This window comes from Sus scrofa, chromosome 5 (assembly GCF_000003025.6).
Source record: "Sus scrofa isolate TJ Tabasco breed Duroc chromosome 5, Sscrofa11.1, whole genome shotgun sequence".
Taxonomy (NCBI): Eukaryota; Metazoa; Chordata; class Mammalia; order Artiodactyla; family Suidae; genus Sus; species Sus scrofa.
Genome location: NC_010447.5, coordinates 60,667,261 through 60,685,502, shown reverse-complemented (window position 1 = coordinate 60,685,502; position 18,242 = coordinate 60,667,261). Strand labels below are relative to the sequence as shown.

Here is an 18,242-nt window from a genome sequence, read left to right as displayed (position 1 = left end):
GTTCCCAGGCTAGGGATTAAATTGGAGCTGCAGCTGCAAGCCTACACCACAGCCACAGCAACACCAGATCCAAGCCGCATCTGCAGCCTGCATCACAGCTCATAGCAATGCCAGATTCTTAACCCACTGAGCAGGGCCAAGGATCGAACCTGTATCTTCATGGATACTAGTCAAGTTCGTTACTACTGAGCTGCTATGGGAACTGCCCCCTTTTTTCTTAATTGAAGTATGGTCGATTTACAATGTTCTGTTAATTTCTGGTATACAGTAAAGTGATTCAATTATACATACACATCCCTTTTTTTTTAATTATTTTTTATTTTTTTATGGCTGCACCTGTGGCCTATGGACGTTCCCTGGGCCAGGGATTGAATCTGAGCCACAGCTGTGGCAACACTGAATACTTTCACCCACTCTGCTGGGCTGGGGGATGGAACCTACACCTCTGCAGCGACCCCAGCTGCTGCAGTTGGATTCTTAACCTACAGCACCATGGTGGGAACTCCTATACAATCTTCTCTGTATTCTTTTCCATTATGATTCATCACAGAACACTGAATATGGTTGCCTGTGCTCTATGGTAGCACCTATTGTCCAACTCCTCTGTGTGTTTTTCTGTTGAGTAGTCAGCACCTGTGGTCTCTGAGTACCAGGCCAAGAAGGACCTCCGGCCCCTTCATCCTTCTCTATAAATGGCTTTCAGTCTGGAGGATGCTAATGACTGGAGAAATGAAGGAAGAGGAATATAGGTCACTGTAGCCTTTGTCCTTCCAGAGCTTAGGATGTTTCTGAAAGGATGTGCGATGGTGTCCCCACCTTGTGGCCCCCCTGCTTGTCTCTGTGTGGTATCCATTGCCGCAGGATCTGGACAGTATGGTCACCAGCAGCTACTTGAGGCTGTGAGCACTGCAAGTGGCTAGTGCAGCAGAGAAACTGAATTGTTTATATAATTTTAATGAATTTGAATTTGAATATGTACTCGATTCAGTTGTCACAAGTCTTTTAAAATATGTTTGGAATAATGTTGGGTCTGTGAATTTACCTTTTCGGCTGTAAATGTTGTGAACGCTGAAGTCAGATCAAGTATTTGTTGTGAAAATATAGTGTCTGATTTGAACTGGAATGTAAACTAGACAGTATATTTTAAAGACTTAGCATGAAGAAAAGTAATATATCTCAATAACTTTATATTTTATTATATGTTGAAAGAATAGTTTAGATATATTGGGTTAAATATATTACTTAATTTTACCTTTTCTTCTGCATCAACTAGAAAACATTAAATTACACATGTGCCTGTATCCTATTTCTGTCAAACGGCGCTAGTCTAGACAATGCCTGATAGGATCCATGGGAAGTGTGCTTAGGACCTTCTAGGGGAAGTCACTAGACTTCGTAAGTGGCAGACACATTTTCCCAGTTGTGATACTGTGGTCTTTTATATGGATGGGTTTATAATAATTGAGAGTTGGAAAATAGGTTTTAACAAGGGTAAGTTCATTGAGAAGATAGCTTTGGTTGTGTTTATCAGAATGGTTTGCAAATACGTTTGAGAAACCACTGATGCTCATGAGAACAAAGAACTCTCTCCTGCATCAGCGCTTTGTCATTTGTGTCTGCCCAGTCCACTCACCTTTTCTTCAGGCAGAAATCTTGATGACTGGCAGCATAGATTCGGTTGGCTCGTGGCAAGGAATATAAAGTAATACAACGCAAGAGGAATTTCATAGCGATGAAGGAAATATTAGCCCTTTTCTAGCTCCTATGTCAACTCTACAAGCTCCAGGTGATTTTTCAGAGTCATTATTTCAACGTTTTGGTTAAGCTTTCTAGAGCCTTCTGTGATAGTTTTCTGTTGTTGGCAGCTCCGTGTTAGAACCCTTGACACTCCTTGTGAGGCTTGGCTGGTGATGCCACAGTGTGCTTTCACAGCTTGGCTGGCAAGTTGCTTCCTAAAGATGCAATGAGAATTACTACCCACTCTGGGACTTTTACCACCTGAGTGAATTTTAGATAAGAAAGCCATCTTCGTGCCATAATTTTGTCACTGTTTTGGATTGTGTTTTGCTTAAAGGAAGAAGAGATAAAATACTAATAACATCAAGATGCTTGGAAACTGTTGAAATTTTGTCTTATTGGAAGGACTTTGGTTTCCAGTAACTTTTTTGGAGAATTTTTTTTTTTAATAAAAGAATGAATAAATAAATCAGCTCTGGTCTTAAGTGAGCTCCTCTTCCCCTGAAGGGCCATTTTAACACGGACTTTATCGTGATGACCAAGAGGTTACCCCCCCGAACCCCGCTTTTATGGCCACACCTGTGGCATATGGAAATTCCCAGCCTAGGGGTCAAATTGAAGCTGCAGCTGCCAGCCACTGCCACGCCATGCCAGATCTTTAACCCACTGAGTGAGGCCAGGAATAGAACCTGTATCCTCATGGACACAATGTTGGGTTCTTAACCCACTGAGCCACAACAGGAACCCCTTTAAAAAATACTATAGGCAGGGAGTTCCTGTTGTGGCTCAGGGGGTTGCGAACCTGACTAGTATCCATAAGGATGCAGGTTCGATCTCTGGCCTCTCTCAGTGGGTGAGGGATCTGGTGTGGCTGTGGCTGTGGCAGAAGCTGGCAGTTGCAGCTCTGGTTCAGCCCCTAATCTGGGAACTTCGATATGCTGCAGGTGCAGCCCCCAAAAGAACAACAACAAAAAAGCGAAAAAAAGCACCACAGGCAGAAGGTAACTTGGGAGGAAGATGGCATTTTGGCTTTAGGACTGCTAGCTCCCTCCAGAGCAGTTCTGGGACTCATCCAAGAATCTTGTTAACCCTCCACCTCGGTTCCTACATCTGTCCAGTAGGTTTTGTGCTGTTGCTGGTGACATGCCTCCTAGGGGCATTAGGAGGGCAGAACGGGTATGGAAGGGCTTGCTTTCAACTCTCTTGGTAAAGACCCTAGCAGGCTCAAGATTTCTACTGGTTAGGCTCCAAGATTGTACTAAGAAACCAGCTGCTTGAGGGGTTAAGACGTTTCTCCAGGAGTTCCCCGGTGGCCTGGCAGTTAAGGAGTCGACTGTGTCACTGCAGTGGCTCAGATTCGATTCCTGGCCTCAGAACTTTCTCAGGTCGCAGGTGCAGCCAAAAAAATTTTTAAAAGACGTTTCTCCTGATTATAGTCAGGTGACAGTTTATGTGCAAAAATAAAGACCTAATCACTAGTAGCAAGGTTACTTTGGGGGGGGGCGGAACATGTTCCCCACACCATTTTAGAGTGGTGCACAGGCACCCCGAGGGCCATTGTGGGGTCAGTGCCCCCCACCTTGGGAGTAGTGGCTCCCAGACTCTAAGCTACTGGATGTGGGTTCATTCTTTTATTAATATTATTATTATTTAAATTTTTTCTGGCTGTACCCATGGTATATGAAAATTTCTGGGCCAGAGATTGGATCCAAGCCACAGCTATGGCAATGCTGGATCCTTCAACCCCCTGCACCGGGCTAGGGATAGAACCCACACCTCCACAGCGACATGAGCTGCTGCCATCAGATTCTTAACTCACAGCACCACAGTGAGAACCCCTGGGTTCACTCTTAAGCTGGAGGAAGGGGGTCTGGGACCTGAGCACCTGAAGACAGACCCTTCTGGATGAGAGGCGGGAGGAAGGGCAGGCAGGAGTGGAACGGGTTTTCTTTCCCTCGTTGCTCCCCATCATCACCCTTGTCTTGCTGCTGCTACACGCTTCAAGTGCAGCCGGTGCTGCTGGGAACATGAGGCCCCTGTGGCGCTCCAGAAAGAGAAGCTGAGCAGCCTCTGCAGGGGTGGGGATGGGGGGGAACTCCAGAGCTAGTTGGGAGGGAAGAGGAACCTCCGCAGACACACCTGTCTGGGGCCCTTGTTCTATGCGGGTCAGGGAGTCATCATGCAGGAACTGCCTGTATTACACTATTGCCTCTGTTTCGTGGTTAAAGGCAGAACAGCAGCAGTTTACTCAGGAGGAAAGGGCAATTAGCAGATGGTTAATAAGGCTTCTGAAAAACGATTGTGAAACATAATCATTTCACGTGTGTCTGGATTTACTTACTCATGTCCTGATGTAAGGTACTGATTCTCAGTCTTCCCTCTCTGCATATTGGAGTCCCATGAAGTGCTTTAGAAATGTTGATACCTGGTTGTTTACTTGGATACTGGGATTTTTTTTTTTTCCGCCCTTAAAGCCTCGTTAGGGGATTCTGACATGCAGCCTAGATTCAGGATACCTGATTGAAAATGTGTGTTTCCCAAATTGTTGGAAGATCCCGAGTCCCTGAAGTAGGTGGAAATGCAAGCATATTTTTCACGTACTATCGAGCACAACAGTTGTTATGAAGACACAGGGTCTTGTGTAAAATAAACGATCAGTTAGTCTCAACAACAGGGCTACAAGGGTGCCGTGTATGAGTTTATTCTTTCAAGCTGCTAAACGTTGTGTTAATTACTGCTGTCATCACGGGTGCACGCGCACACACGCGCCTCTGTTTTACTCTCATTCCTGTCATTAAGTTTGTAGAACGCTGCTGGTGCTGATGGCGTTTTCATAGGAATATTCACCTTGCGAGCCGAACTTGTTTTGAGTGATCAGGAGTTGAAAAAGAAAAACCCTCAGGTCTTTCTAACTGTGACCACAATGAAGAGGAAGATGCCTTTCCTGAGTTCATTTAAGGAGTGATGTGTCTAAAAATCACAGAATTTCTATGGTTTCTGACAGTATATGAAAAATTACTTGCCAAGATGGTTATGACTTCTGGAAAAGCTTTTCTAAAGCGGAGATGTAGGTGTGTGAGTTAATCAATGTTCAAGGTTGTTTATAGGTTACTTCTGAGTTACAGAGGCTGCAGGGGGTGTGGAGGGGGATAAATTCTGCCCTAATTCTTGCGTCAGTAGAGTGAAGTCATTGTCCACCTTCAGTCATGGTTTCAATTAAGTTAATCTCCCATTCTACAACATAGGCAAGTTGAATTCTTTTTTTTTTTTTTTTTTTTTTTTTTTGCCTTTCCTAGGGCTGCTCCCGCGGCATATGGAGGTTCCCAGGCTAGGGGTCGAATCGGAGCTGTAGCCACCAGCCTACACCAGAGCCACAGCAATGCGGAATCTGAGCCGTGTCTGCAACCTACACCACAGCTCACGGCAACGCCGGATCCTTAACCCACTGAGCAAGGCCAGGGATCGAACCCGCACTCTCATGGTTCCTAGTCAGATTCGTTAACCACTGCGCCACGACGGGAAGTCCGACAAGTTGAATTCTTAAAGCGCACATAAAAAGTAATGCTTTATTTGGAACTTTTCAGATTTTCTCACCATAATCACGCCTTGCATTTGCGGAGAGCCTTTGCTTCAGAAAATTCATAATACCTCATAGACTGCATCTCACTTATCTTTAAAATAACTGTGTGTCGGTAAGGTTGGGTATTGCATTGCCAGTTTCTCAGGCAGCAAGCACCGAGGAGATGCTGACTTCTTTCTTTTATGGTGCTTTTTAAGGATAGTGTTCTTTTGGGGGGTTGTTGAAAATTATTTTGGTAGTAAACATTTTACAGAGATACATAAATCTTTTTCCAGACCTAATTTGCACTTGTTACTCTAGATATAGTTTTCAGGGCTTTTTCTAGTTCTACTTATTTCTCAGCCTGAGGCAACCCGGGAATTATCTGATAGATGCAGAGCAAGGGAATTAGTTCGGTTTGACCCTGGTGGGGGTTGTAACCCAGCCTTCTTCATGATGGAGGTGGGTGGAGTATATACTGGTTCCTTGGAAATGGGTGGCTTCCAGTTAGGACCTGGCAGGGACTTCATGCAGACTTCAGTGGGGCTATTTTAAAGTCTGTCTTTGGCATTTCTCTGGATGACCCTCATTTGAACTAGAATGTACATCTTGCTCTGGCATCCAGTTTTTAAAACCAAACACTTTTCATTCAGCATGTTGTCATTTTCATTCTTTCTTTCTTTCTTTTTTTTTTTTCTGTCTGTCTTTTTAAGGCCACATCCGAGGCATATGGAGGTTCCCAGGCTAGTGGTCGAATTGGAGCTGTCGCCACTGGCCTATACCACAGCCACAGCAACGCCAGATCCGAGCCACGTCCGAGCTTGCGTCAACACCGGATCCTTAACCCACTGAGCGAGGCCAGGGATTGAACCTGCATCCTCATGGATACTAGTCAGATTCATTTCCACTGAGCCAGAACAAGTACTCCATGTGATCCATTTAAGTCGACATTTTTGTGAAGGTAAATCACAGGGCAAAAAAAAATCCATTCCGTTTTAAAGAAGGTCTGAGTTGCCTCCCCTCCAGCCACCCCTAGCAAGCTGCTGAGGGTGTGCATTTAAGCTGGAGCATCTCTTTCTCTCTCTCTTCCTTTTCCAAGGTTTTCAGGGACAGTCACTCCCAAAGAAATGAAGATGGGCTAAGCCCAGGGTGATGCTGGAACAGAACGGGGGATACTGCTGAGGGACTCGGGGAAGGTCTATGAGGCATAAGACGGCAGGTGGAAAGGGAAGGAGGAATAAATGGTTGATGTACATCCCTTTGAGGCTCCACGGAAGCCTGACCCCCATCCTTTCCTCTGTTCAGATGCTAAGGTCCCTTGAGCCCCCCAGGAGCTGGCTCCTGGGGGTGCCATGAGTGCAGCAGGGGAGCCATGGCAGGTGGGACATGCCTGGGAGACATCACTCCTTTGCGGGGAGAAATTGAGACGAGCCCTTTAATGGTGCCCTTGATACAACTAACTGGTAACTCTTGCAGTTCATTACTCATTAGCCCCAGGCAGGGACACTGCAGACTGGCTAATTGTAATAGCCACATCATTAAAGGGAATGGCATTAATGGAGGAGAAAGCAGCTAATCAAGAGCCGAACTTGGCCACACTTTGTTGTGCCTGGGATATAAGCTGCTGTTCTTCTGAGTACCTGCTTCTTCTGCTGTTAGAATGAGGAAGAAAGAATTCAGTGACCCTTTTGCAAAGGGTTGAACAAAAGCTTTGCGAGTACCTGTAGATAAACCCCACAGCAACACTGTATTTTTCCTAGAGGTGATACCAGCTGCCTCTGTATAAAGTCACCCCCCCCTTTTTTTTTAACCCCCTCTTTTTTTAAGGCCACTCCTATGGCATGGAAGTTTCCAGGCTAGGGGTCGAATTGGAGCTGCCGCTGTCGGCCTGTGTCACAGCCACCATAACGCAGGATCTGAGCCATGTCTGTGACCTGCATCACAGCTCAGGATAATGCCAGATCCTTAACCCACTGGGCCAAGCCAGGGGTTGAACCTGCATTCTCATGGATACTAGTCCGGTTCTTAATCCACTGAGTCACAAGGGGAACTTTCTTATTCTGAAGTGACCCACAATCAGTAGGACATGTGCTTTCCTGGGGTTTCCAGGAGTGGCGCTGTTTGTTGCTGATCTAATCCAGTCTTGGTATTGGTCCCCAATCTCCACCTTGGGCGAGAGCAGTCATCTACATCATGTCAGGGATTGGGGTGTAACCTGGGCTGTGGAGTGGCGTGCGTTTCATTTTCCCAGCCAGGTCTAAAGCCCATGACCTTGCCTGCATCAGCACTGGCTTCCAGCCAAATGAGCTGAGCATCCTTCCAGCCTAGACCTCCCTGGAAACCACAACCTGGCATGCAAAGGAATCACAGCTTGAGATTCTGCTTACTATTCATGTCAAAAATATTTAAGAAATTCAGAAGAAAAGAAAAAAAAAAAGAGAAATTCTTAGCTATCTCTGGCTGGAAAAGATCTTAATTAAAATGTCTGTACATGAGAACAATAAAGAAATCTATTTGAGGTTTTTGCTTTGGCGCCTGTCTTCAAAAGGGTTGTTGCGAGTTGTCGATGCTAGTGCTTTTTCAGATTATTTTGGGGAGAACCCTCAGATCATGTGAAGGGGCCTCAGGGGACCAACGGATAGGGAAGGGGATTGTGGTGATCCTGTTTTGTTTGGATCTGTTCTGCCCACACTGTAATTAAAACGCTCTGACTTGCTGGGAGATACAAGATTGAATAGAAGCAGCATCTCGGAAAGGCACCTTCAGGTTTTATATACGTTCCTTCCCACCACAGGACCCCCTTTCAGAGTCACCTTTCGACCTCAGCTTAAATCAGCTTTAGGGGGAAAACAGTAAATCAGAGGCACATTTCTAGCGCACAGGTGTCTGTGGCCGGCCCTGCCCTCTGAGATGCTCGGGGAAGCCTTAACCCTTCTGACACTGGCCCTTCCGTATTTGAAGACATCTTCGAGGATCCCACAGTTACACCCTCAGTGCCTCCATCATCCCTTCTTCTTTGAAAGGGAGGGTGCATCATCAGACCGCTGGACAAGCCTTGTTGGACAGTGGCCCCTGTGATTTCTCCTTCTCAGTCCAGAGATCTGCCCCCTAACAGGCCCCGAATAAATGACGGGGCCTTTCCTCCTCACTGCTCCTGTGTGTCTCGCCTGTACATTTAGATTTTGCTGCTCTCGGATAAATGGAAAGGCGCGGAGTAAGGCACATGGTTTTTGTGGTTGTCGAAGAAATTGTTAGTGACAAAGATGGGCTTCCTCAAAAATTCCCTGAGATGAGGTTTCTGTCCAGAGTGAACTGCTCATGGGCATGATATCGCTGTAGATGCCCTGGAGGCCTCTCTGATTGCGTCCTGCGGTAATAGGGGTCCTGGGATAGAGTCTAGAGCTCAGGGGTCGCGCCGGAGAACGTCCTTCGTCCGCTGCATTTAGTCCCCTTCTTTCAGCTGAATGCACTTCCTCCTTCCATCTGGGCTTCCAGTAGGAGAAGGAACATGCTTACAAAAAGTCGGCACCCTGGCTGGGGGCCCTCTGTGGAGTGACCTTCGGGACCCCTGCTGGAATTCTGTGAGGGGTCACAGCCCAAAGCAAGGAAATAAATAGTCCAAAGCCACACCTGTTGTCTTCAGCTTGGATTTACCTCATGGGATTCCCCTGAAGTGGTGAAGCCCTTGCAGACAGGCTGGCCCCCCTTAACTTTCTTACCCGCCACGCCAGCTCCTGAGCTGGTGACTTCAATAGATTGCTCAAGCCCTGCAATCTTCAGATCAGTTTCCTCATGGGGAAGGGGGGGTGGGCATGATGCCTTCCTTGCAGGGTTACTGTGAGTCCGAAAGAAAACACAGGCTTTGGGGGAAGCACATTCCAAGTGCTGCCTTAATGCTAGTTATTCTCCCCGGTTGTTGCAAAGACTGTGTTTTCCAGCCAAGATTGGGACATAGGTTCAAGGGGTGTAAGTATTGATGGATGAGTATCCATGTCTACTTATGGGTAAAATGATACAGCAGTTTTAATATTAGAGCCATCTTGGAAATTCTAGGACTTAGAGTGGTGAAATTCATAATGCTTAGGAAAGGCCTTGGCTCCTAGGGGACGCTTGATGAATGCTGAAATGTTTCAGAACAGTCATGGGGAAAAAAAAAAAAAAAACTTAGTAATCTTTTACAGTGATGCTGATTGCAGGACCTCTTGCTCATGCTTCTTTTTCTTTATCCAATTGTGCATCAATAACTTAGTTCTGGAGTTCCCATCGTGGCGCAGTGGTTAATGAATCCAACTAGGAACCATGAGGTTGTGGGTTCGGTCCCTGCCTTGCTCAGTGGGTTAAGGATCCAGCGTTGCCATGAGCTGTGGTGTAGGTTGCAGACGCGGCTCGGATTCCGCGTTGCTGTGGCTCTGGCGTAGGCAGGTGGCTACAGCTCCGATTCAACCACTAGCCTGGGAACCTCCATATGCCGCAGGAGCGGCCCAAGAATAGCAAAAAAAATAAAAAATAAAAAATAAATAACTTAGTTCTGGGCAAAAGGAAGACTTAAGGTGCTGTGGCTTTGCTGTATCTGTTTGACAGATGCAATACATTGTCTTCAGATTTTAGCATATCGTAGGTCAGGAAGGGGAGGAAAGGACTGTTTCAGTTCGAAGTATGTAGGAATTTACATAGTTTAGGTACCAAACCCATCTTTTTCAGTGTCCAAAGCAAGAGCACTCCTTGGACAGGTAAAGCCAGGCTCCCAGGAAGATTCACACAGAGTGTGAGTGTGGTTTGTGAGGTGCACCCTCCCCTGCTCTCCCCCCCCCGCTTAATGGGTGTCTGGGTGACCAAGGGAGGATGTTCTGGGGACCAGGAGTGTAAGTCCCACCCATCCTAGTTTTCACTGGTACTCCCCCCACCCCACCCCCTTTTTTTAACCCTCTGAGATGACTGCAAGCATGTTAAAACCCAAAGACCAGTCGGGGTGTAAAAATCTAATGACTTAGCATCCACAGGGATATTTCTCTCAGGAGTGGAGCTGGACCTTAAGGAAAATTGACTCAGGCCACTGGTTTAGATGTCTTTTGGAGCCTCTAAGATGGAAAGATAGTGTCACAGCCTCACTGCTATGATTTGCCAGACCTGGTTTTCTACTTCAGAATTCTTAGTTGAATTCCTCAGATCCTAAGCTATATTCTCAACCCAGATCCTAAAGTATACTGTTTCTTTCTGGAAAGATGCCGGTGATATCATGGACTGTGGCTGTGTGTACAGTTTAGCAAAGAAGAGTGACGTTTGTATCTTTTCTCAGGATAAGATGATCTCACTAAACTTGATGAATAAAATATTCCGTGTAGTCTTTCAAGTGAAAGAAATTGGCATGCACGAGTATGTTAGTGCAGGTCCTTGTGTATGCTGGTTGCATCCATGACACCTAAAACACTGCAGCTCAAAATTCAGTCTTGTTCAGGAGTTCCCACTGTGGCACAGTGGGTTTAGGGTCTGGTATTAACTCTGTGGTGGCAAAGGTTCCATCTCCAGCCTGACACAGTAGGTTAAAGAATCTGGCATTGCTGCAGCTGTGGCGTGGCTTGCAGCTCGACTTGGATTTGATCCCTGGCCTGGGAACTTCCATGTGCTGCAGGTACAGCCCTATAAAAAAAAAAAAAAATTCAGTCTTGTTCAGTGTTTTGATGATGCATTGCTTTCACTTGTTAATAATGAAGGCCAAACGACCGCTCTGAATTATCTTACAGCCAGAGAGTATAGTTAAATAACTGTGTATTCAGACTTCAGTTTAGTAAATCTCAATAGTTTCCCATAGGAGAGAGATTTCTTCTTTCAATCTGTAGAAGATGACTGTGGTACAAGCATCATCTTTCCCAGGCAGCTTTCCTCAAAAGATACAGGGTGGAAAAGAGATCCTGACCTCCCAATATTGAACATTATCAGCATGCCACTCTGTCTCCGATGAATTTAACTCTAAACCATCTTTTTGCAAGTACAATTGTCTGTCGGTATGATCTGATGGGATCTGGTCCCAAGACCCCTGAGGATACCAAAATCTATGGAGGCTTAACTCCCTGATATAAAATGTCACAGTATTTGCATATCATCTATGCACACCCTCCCTCCGAAGCATCTCTGGATCACTTCTAATACCCAATACAATGTAAATGCTATATAAATAGTTGCCAGCATGTGGCAAGTTCAAGTTTGCTTTTTGGAACTTTCCGAAAAAAATGTTTCCCCCAAATGTCTTCACTCCGTGGTTGGTTGAACCCACCCAGATATGGGTGGACTGCACAGCCAAACTTTATTTCTGTTTTTCTCAGTTCCAGAAATGGTTTAACTTTATTTGCAGAAGGTTCACATTTCAGTTTCTCCGGGCTGCAGGGTTTTCAAAAACTTATTAATGGCGTAAAAACAAATGCATAAATGCACTAGGGGATCCCTGTGATTGATAGAAACTCCCAATTGAATAATTTTGAAAAGGAAAGACTTTTTTTGGGCCACACCCACAGTGTGTGGAAGTTGCTGGGCCAGGGATCAAACCCAAGCTATCACTGTGACAACATGGATCCTTAACCACTAGGCCACCAGGGAACTCCAAGACTCTTCTTTTGGTAATAAGAATATTCAGTTTTTAACTCTTTTCTAAAAGGCAGGAATGGAGTGGGGGCAGGGAGAGGCGAAACACCATTCTCCTCCTGAACACAAAGCCTATAAGCTTGGTTTATGTGAAAGTCACAGGTTTTAAGCAGTTGGTTCAAAAATGAGCAGAATTAGATGGGTTCCCTCTGGCCTTTTCTGGTTGGGGAGGAGTGAGGAGAGGGGAGATAGAGCTCCCTTTGGTTTCCACAATGTGCTTGCAGCCTCCCCACTCCATATTCCATTTCATTTTTTTTTTTTTCGGCTTTCTATAATGGTGAGTAACATTTACATTTCATCCATTGCCCAAAACTATTTTTAGCCTTATTTTCTCTTTCCAGAGCTTTGTGCTGCTCTTCCAGCCCCCACCCCCCACCCCACTCCCTTCTCAGAGATATCACAACTGGCCTGAGAAGTGGCAGGGCTCCCTTTTGTTCTGCCCATAGGTTTCAGAGGTTGTGCGGGCACGTGGGAAAGCAGCATGTTTTCCTTCTGCAGCATCCAAACAATAATGTAACCACATCACGGCATGTGTCGTCACACCATTGACCTCCACAGGCAGTGTATCCTCCTCCGCCACTCGAAGGCATTAACATCACTGTCTGCAGCATTTTAATTTAATTAGAGCAGTGGTTATAGTCCTCTTGGGGAAATCGTTATTCCCCTCTGTCATGTTAAACTAAAACACCTCTGGTTTTCATCCGGCTGACAACGTGCTCTAGAGGTAAATGCCCCGTAAGCTGGTACTCCCCTTCCCTTCCTTGGGCTGAGACTAGAGACGCAGTTCTGAGAATAAAGAAGTTTCCTTTATTTGGGGATGTTCATCTCTTTAAGCCTCTCTGTCTGGGTGTCTCCATCAAAGAGAGCAGTATGTTATTTTTTGTCTTTTTAGGGCCACACCTGCAAGATATGGCAGTTTCCAAGCTAGGGGTCCAGCCAGAGCCACAGCTGCAGCAACGTGGGATCTGAGCCACGTCTGCGACCTATACCACAGCTCATGGCAATGCTGGATCCTTAACCCACTGAGCGAGGCCAGGGATTCAATCCATGTCCTCGTGGATACTGGTCGGGTTCATTATTGCTGAGCCATAATGTGAACTCCCAAAGATGACGCTATTTATTTCATGTTTCTAATGGCTGACAGTCTGGGGATTGTGCCACAGTGGATATTAGGTGCATGGTTACAGCAGTAGATTTAAGAATGAGGACCAGGAGTTCCCATTGTGGCTTAGCAGTCATGGACCCGACTAATATCCATGAGGACTCGGGTTCGATCCTTGCCTGACTCTGTGGGTTAAAGATCTAGCATGCGTGAGCTATGGTGTAGGTTGCAGATGCGGCTTGGATCCACGTGGCTGTGGCTGTGTAGCTCCTCCCATTCAACCCCTAACCTGGGAACCTCCATGTGCCGCAGATGCAGCCAAAAAAAAAAAAAAAAAAAAAGAATGAGAACCATGTCAGTCACCCCAGAGAGGAACAAAAAGAGAGATAAAGGAGATGCGTCTGTGGTGTGGGGTCCCCAGGTGTGAGTTTGGTTCTCCTTGGACAGGAGCCCACACTGGGCAGCATCCTTTCTGGGGTCCCCTTTCCCGCTGCTGGCCACAAACCCAGGGTCACTGTAGGTGTGTGGCCACTAGCATATTGTTTGAGGGCCCAAAAGCACATTTTGCTTTTTCCCCCTTTAGTCAAAGTACCTACCGTTTCTTTTGTTTCGCACAAATCTCGTCCTTGAAACTTTTTTTTTAATTACTCAATGAATTTATCACATCTGTAGTTATATCATGATCATCACAATTTCACAGGATTTCCATCCCAGAGCCCAAGCACATCCCGCACCCCCCAAAACTGTCTCCTCCGGAGACCATAAGTTTTTCAAAGTCTGTGAGTCAGCCTCTGTTCTGCAAAGAAGTTCAGTCTGTCCTTTTTTTCAGATTCCACATGTCAGCGAACCTTTTGAAAAGAGCCTCCATCCCAGGCTTAAGGTGTTGCTCTATTGCTGAGTGAAAACCATCACCAAGAGTACACGGCCCTCGAGGTCCACAATCCCTTAGTCTCGGGCCTTCTTTTTAGGGGTGTCATCATGACATAGTGTGGCGGTTTTCATCTCGAATTGTTTGGGCACGAGGGGTCCGGCCGTGCCGTGTGGACTCAGGTGGCAATAAGGACAGGGGACCAGGCACAAATGGAAACACACAGGGGGCTGCTCCAAAGAAAGGACAACAAAAAGAAGGCCCAACACGATAATGTAGCAAGTCAGAGTGTATACATTTTCAAGGTGACACCTCCCTCGACCCTTTTCTCAGCAGGCTTCGCGATCGACTTCCCAAGAAACAAAGTCAAATCTGCTGTGAGGGCTGGGTTCCTCCCACCTCGATGGAGCCGGTGAGGGTGAGGAGCTGGGCTTGAGGTGGCCTCTCTCACGCGTCCGGACCAGTTACAGGATCTTGTCAGTTTCTCCTGGCTTTAAGAGAAAGTCACTGTCTTACGAAATGCCACCTTCTTTTTTTCTCGCGCTCGCGCCATGCCATTTGAAAGCTCTGGCTGCACGATGTTTTCTTCATCAACAGTTTCACTTCTGCAAAAACCCCAACAAAACAGAAAGCTATTTCTGGGAATAAAGTTAACGGTAGATAAGATAGCTAGACGTATATTGGTGGGGAGTTAGTTGAGGGTTGAAGCCTATGGAGAATTTTTTACACTAGAAAAACAGACTATGTTTAACTGTTTAAAAAAAAAAAAAGCCTATCTCACCTTGAAAACCCCCAAACATATTTTGTATGTTTCCCATATGTGTGTTTGTCTTTGCCTTTTTCACCTCAAAACCCCCAAACCAAACACCAAAAATATAACTCATCCTTAAGTTAGAGTTGCCCCAAATATGTGTGATGTTTGGTGAAGTTCACAAAAGGTGAAGTGGAAGGTGTTGCCTCTGGGCTACCTTTCATAGGACACCTTGATTGATCCAGAGGTGAAATTTAAATCGAGGGTGTCTGCCCTTCAGTAAGAAATTCACTAGGAGGGAGTTCCTGTGGTGGCGCAGTGGAAATGAATCTGACTAGAACCATGAGGTTGCAGGTTCGATCCCTGGCCTCGCTGCTCAATGGGTTAAGGATCCAGTGTTGCCATGAGCTGTGGTGTAGGTCGCAGATACAGCTCGGATCTGGCATTGCTGTGGCTCTGGCGTAGGCTGGCAGCTGCAGCTCCGATTTGACCCCTAGCTTGGGAACCTCCATATGCTGCAGGTAAAAGCATAAAACAACAACAACAACAAAAAAAAAATTCACTAGGAAACTTTAAGAAGTGCGTTTAAACAGAAGTGTTTCAAATGCCCTAGTTGCCAGTAGAGGATGCCTCAGGAACGGTATAGTGATTCCATTCGGAAATTACAAAAAAAGTATGTATATATTCATTTAAAATTGAAACTTCCTACCACAACCACCAAACTTTCCAGGTTATAAGCAGAAGAGAAGCTTCATTTTGGTCCAGGGCTGGGGGACTCCCCTGCTTCCCTTTGCACAGTTGATAGAGTCTAAAATGTTAGAGAACTCTTTCCAAAACGTAAACACCCCCTTCGCTTTATTTTAATCTGTTTTTTTTTTTTTTCTTCTGCTCTTGATTTTTGTTTTCACAATGGCAACTTACGGATCTCCTACCACCACCCACCACCCCACCACCACCTTATTTTTGGACCGTGTGTGTCCCACTTTACTTTGCCCAGTTAAACCACAGAAACGAACGGAAGTTATGTTTCTGTGTGGACTGCAAGTCAAACCAGTTGGTATGTCGAGCTGCGATGTAAATTGCCCTCCTCTTCCAGCTGAACACAATGGTTGGTTTCTTGCCATCATTTGCCACATTTTAACTGAAAACGAATAATAATCCTCCCATCTCATCCACTTGATTTAATTGCTCTAACAAACGCTGTGTGCTTGAATTTAAACAGAGGTGGTGTCAAGTCTTCTTGTCCCCCTTTCCTTTGTCGGTTGAGTAAAGATCTTCAATTAAACAGTACTTCCTTAAATGAGGATTATTCTGTGAGTGGGCCCTGAAATGCTTCAGAAGGAAAGGAAATAGTCATTCTAAGATAGAGAAATGGGGGAGACAAGGAAATGCCTGTTGATGTGGCAGATAACTCCCTGCTGGGAAGGGGAAAAAAATGAAACGCTGGAGGTGTTTGGTAGTGGTGGTTGTGTAAAGAGACACAGTAGGTGAGAGAAAAATCTTGCTTGTGGATTTAACTAAATCTAGAACTTAGAAGCCATCATTTGGGCTCACCTCTGACTGGATCTGAGTATGGACTCCTACGTTGATTGGAAGCTTGGGGATATTGCCAGAGAAGAGGAAACATGGTTTTAGTGTAAAAATTTAGAGGAATTTTTGAGAGAGGAGCTCTTTAAAGCCACGCTTTTGGACGTATAGTTTCATTCCCTTGGTCTTGCCTCTTTTACTGGAACAAACCACTCGTACAGAGAGGGGAAAAAATGGACACCTCTTGACCCGAGGGCAGAGGACAAGCCCCATTTTAAACCTTGCCAGCGTTTCGTGATCAATTCCCAGTGCTGGCGATGGGAAACACAGCTGTCTAGGGAGGCGGCCAGCGCCCCCGCCCCGCGGCCCTCCTGCCCCTTGCGCGGATGTCACATCTCCGTTCCAGGCTTTCATTGTCTTTCCCCCCCTCCCTTCTCGCTGCCCTTCTTTTTAACAGCAGGAACGAATTTCATATACGCCCCCCGAGAGCCCGGTGCCCAGCTACGCTTCCTCGACGCCGCTTCATGTGCCAGTGCCCCGAGCGCTCAGGATGGAGGAAGACGCGATCCGCCTGCCCGCGCACCTGCGTGAGTGTTCGCGCCTCCGCGATGGGAGGGGGATGGCCCGCCGGACAGATGGACCGACCGATAGACAGCAGGGCGGAAGGCCTGACCCCGCGGGGCGGGGAGGCCGGGCTGCAGGCTGGGCTGGGGCGCGCTCCAAGGTGGTTTTCCCATGGCTTCCAGAAGAAGCTTCGGCGTTGTGCTCCCTCACCCAACCCCACATGGCTGGGAAAAGCTTGAGATTCCAGGCCCTCGTTTCTCTGGGTGTTCATTTCGTCTGGCTGTGACCTGTCACCCTCCCAAATCTGGACATGGCACTGTAGGGCTGACTGAATCGCCGAAGAGAGGAGGTGAATTGGGGGGGGGAAGTTCGTCTTCTGAAGTCCACGCTTCCTCCCCTTCAGTATTTTCCTGGCCCCTGAATTCTGCACCATTTTCTGGCTCAGACTCATCCCCGCTTTGCTTTTTGCCCTGTGCTCGCCCTTCCTTTACAGGCCGCCCCTCCTCTTCCCTGCGGGCTGCTCTGTTCCTTCGTTTTGTGGCCACGCAGGGCCTTTCTCCTCCCTGCCTTTCTTCTCCACCCCCTCTCTTGTGTCTGCGTTGCCTCCCCAGTTTCAGTCACTTTGTAGTATTTCCATCTCTCTCCCAGTCATCTCTGCCCCCTCCCCTTAGCTATAGCTGGGCAGGGCATTGGGGTCCCAAGGTCCAAAGCCCCTGCCCCGCCTGTCCTTTCCTTTTTGTCTTTCTTTCCTGAGCTGCCACCCTGCCCAGGGGATGCAGCGTGCGGGGCGCAGCTGCAGAGAATGAATCACCTGAGTCCCACCTGGTTGCTGTGGCTAAGAAAATGCCAAGTTCTGTGGCTGGACTATCCTCAGGGCAGAAGGCTAGGTTATGGAGAACCCTGGGGGTCACCTTGGCCCTTCATTAGTCGATTCCTCGCAACTGTTGAATGGTGGCCTGGCTGTACTCGCCATCTCTTTTTGGCATGATCCTGCTCCTGGCTTACTCTGCTCCTACCCCCCCCCCCCTGCGTTCCCCCCCAAACCAGAAAGTTGCTTGCTGAAACTGGGGAACAACAAGAGGCAGGGTCTTCAGGCTTTGCTTTTCTCTGTCTCTGTGCTAATTCAGTGAGGCAGATGCCTGTGAGCTTGAGAGGCCCATTGCTGGTGTATTCCCAGGATGCTAGCTGGGATTTTTGCAGAGAGTTGAGGCCATGAGAACCCTTCCCCTCCCCCACTTTGCTGGGTCCATCGGTATTTACAGAGTTGGTAGCTGCTACATCAGCACATCCCAGCTTCTGTCTACCATCTTCTCCACCATGAGCATTGGGGCTGTGAAAATGGCAGGGTCGTGACCGCGGGTATGGTTGTCCTCGGTGAGCTTGAGGCTTGTGGCACCATTGGAGCAGACAGACTGGGAAAGAGACCACAGCCGCGTAGGAACCTCTTTGCCTCCAGAAGCTGTCCTGTGACCAGTATTTTCACATCAGACAGTTCACT

General features: G+C 46.9%; 1 protein-coding gene across 2 annotated transcripts in view; it reads left to right on the top strand.

Annotated features, from left to right (window-relative positions):
• The window catches only part of ETV6 (ETS variant 6), a 253,263-nt gene that overhangs the window by 91,290 nt on the left and 143,731 nt on the right, over window positions 1-18,242 (top strand). The window contains exon 2 of one of the 2 annotated variants that reach the window (XM_005652587.3): window positions 16,641-16,767. In XM_005652587.3, the coding sequence (XP_005652644.1) occupies window positions 16,641-16,767 (127 nt within the window). Of the gene's footprint in view, window positions 1-16,637; window positions 16,768-18,242 lie in introns of both variants that reach the window. The other variant, XM_001924598.6, reaches the window with a different exon arrangement.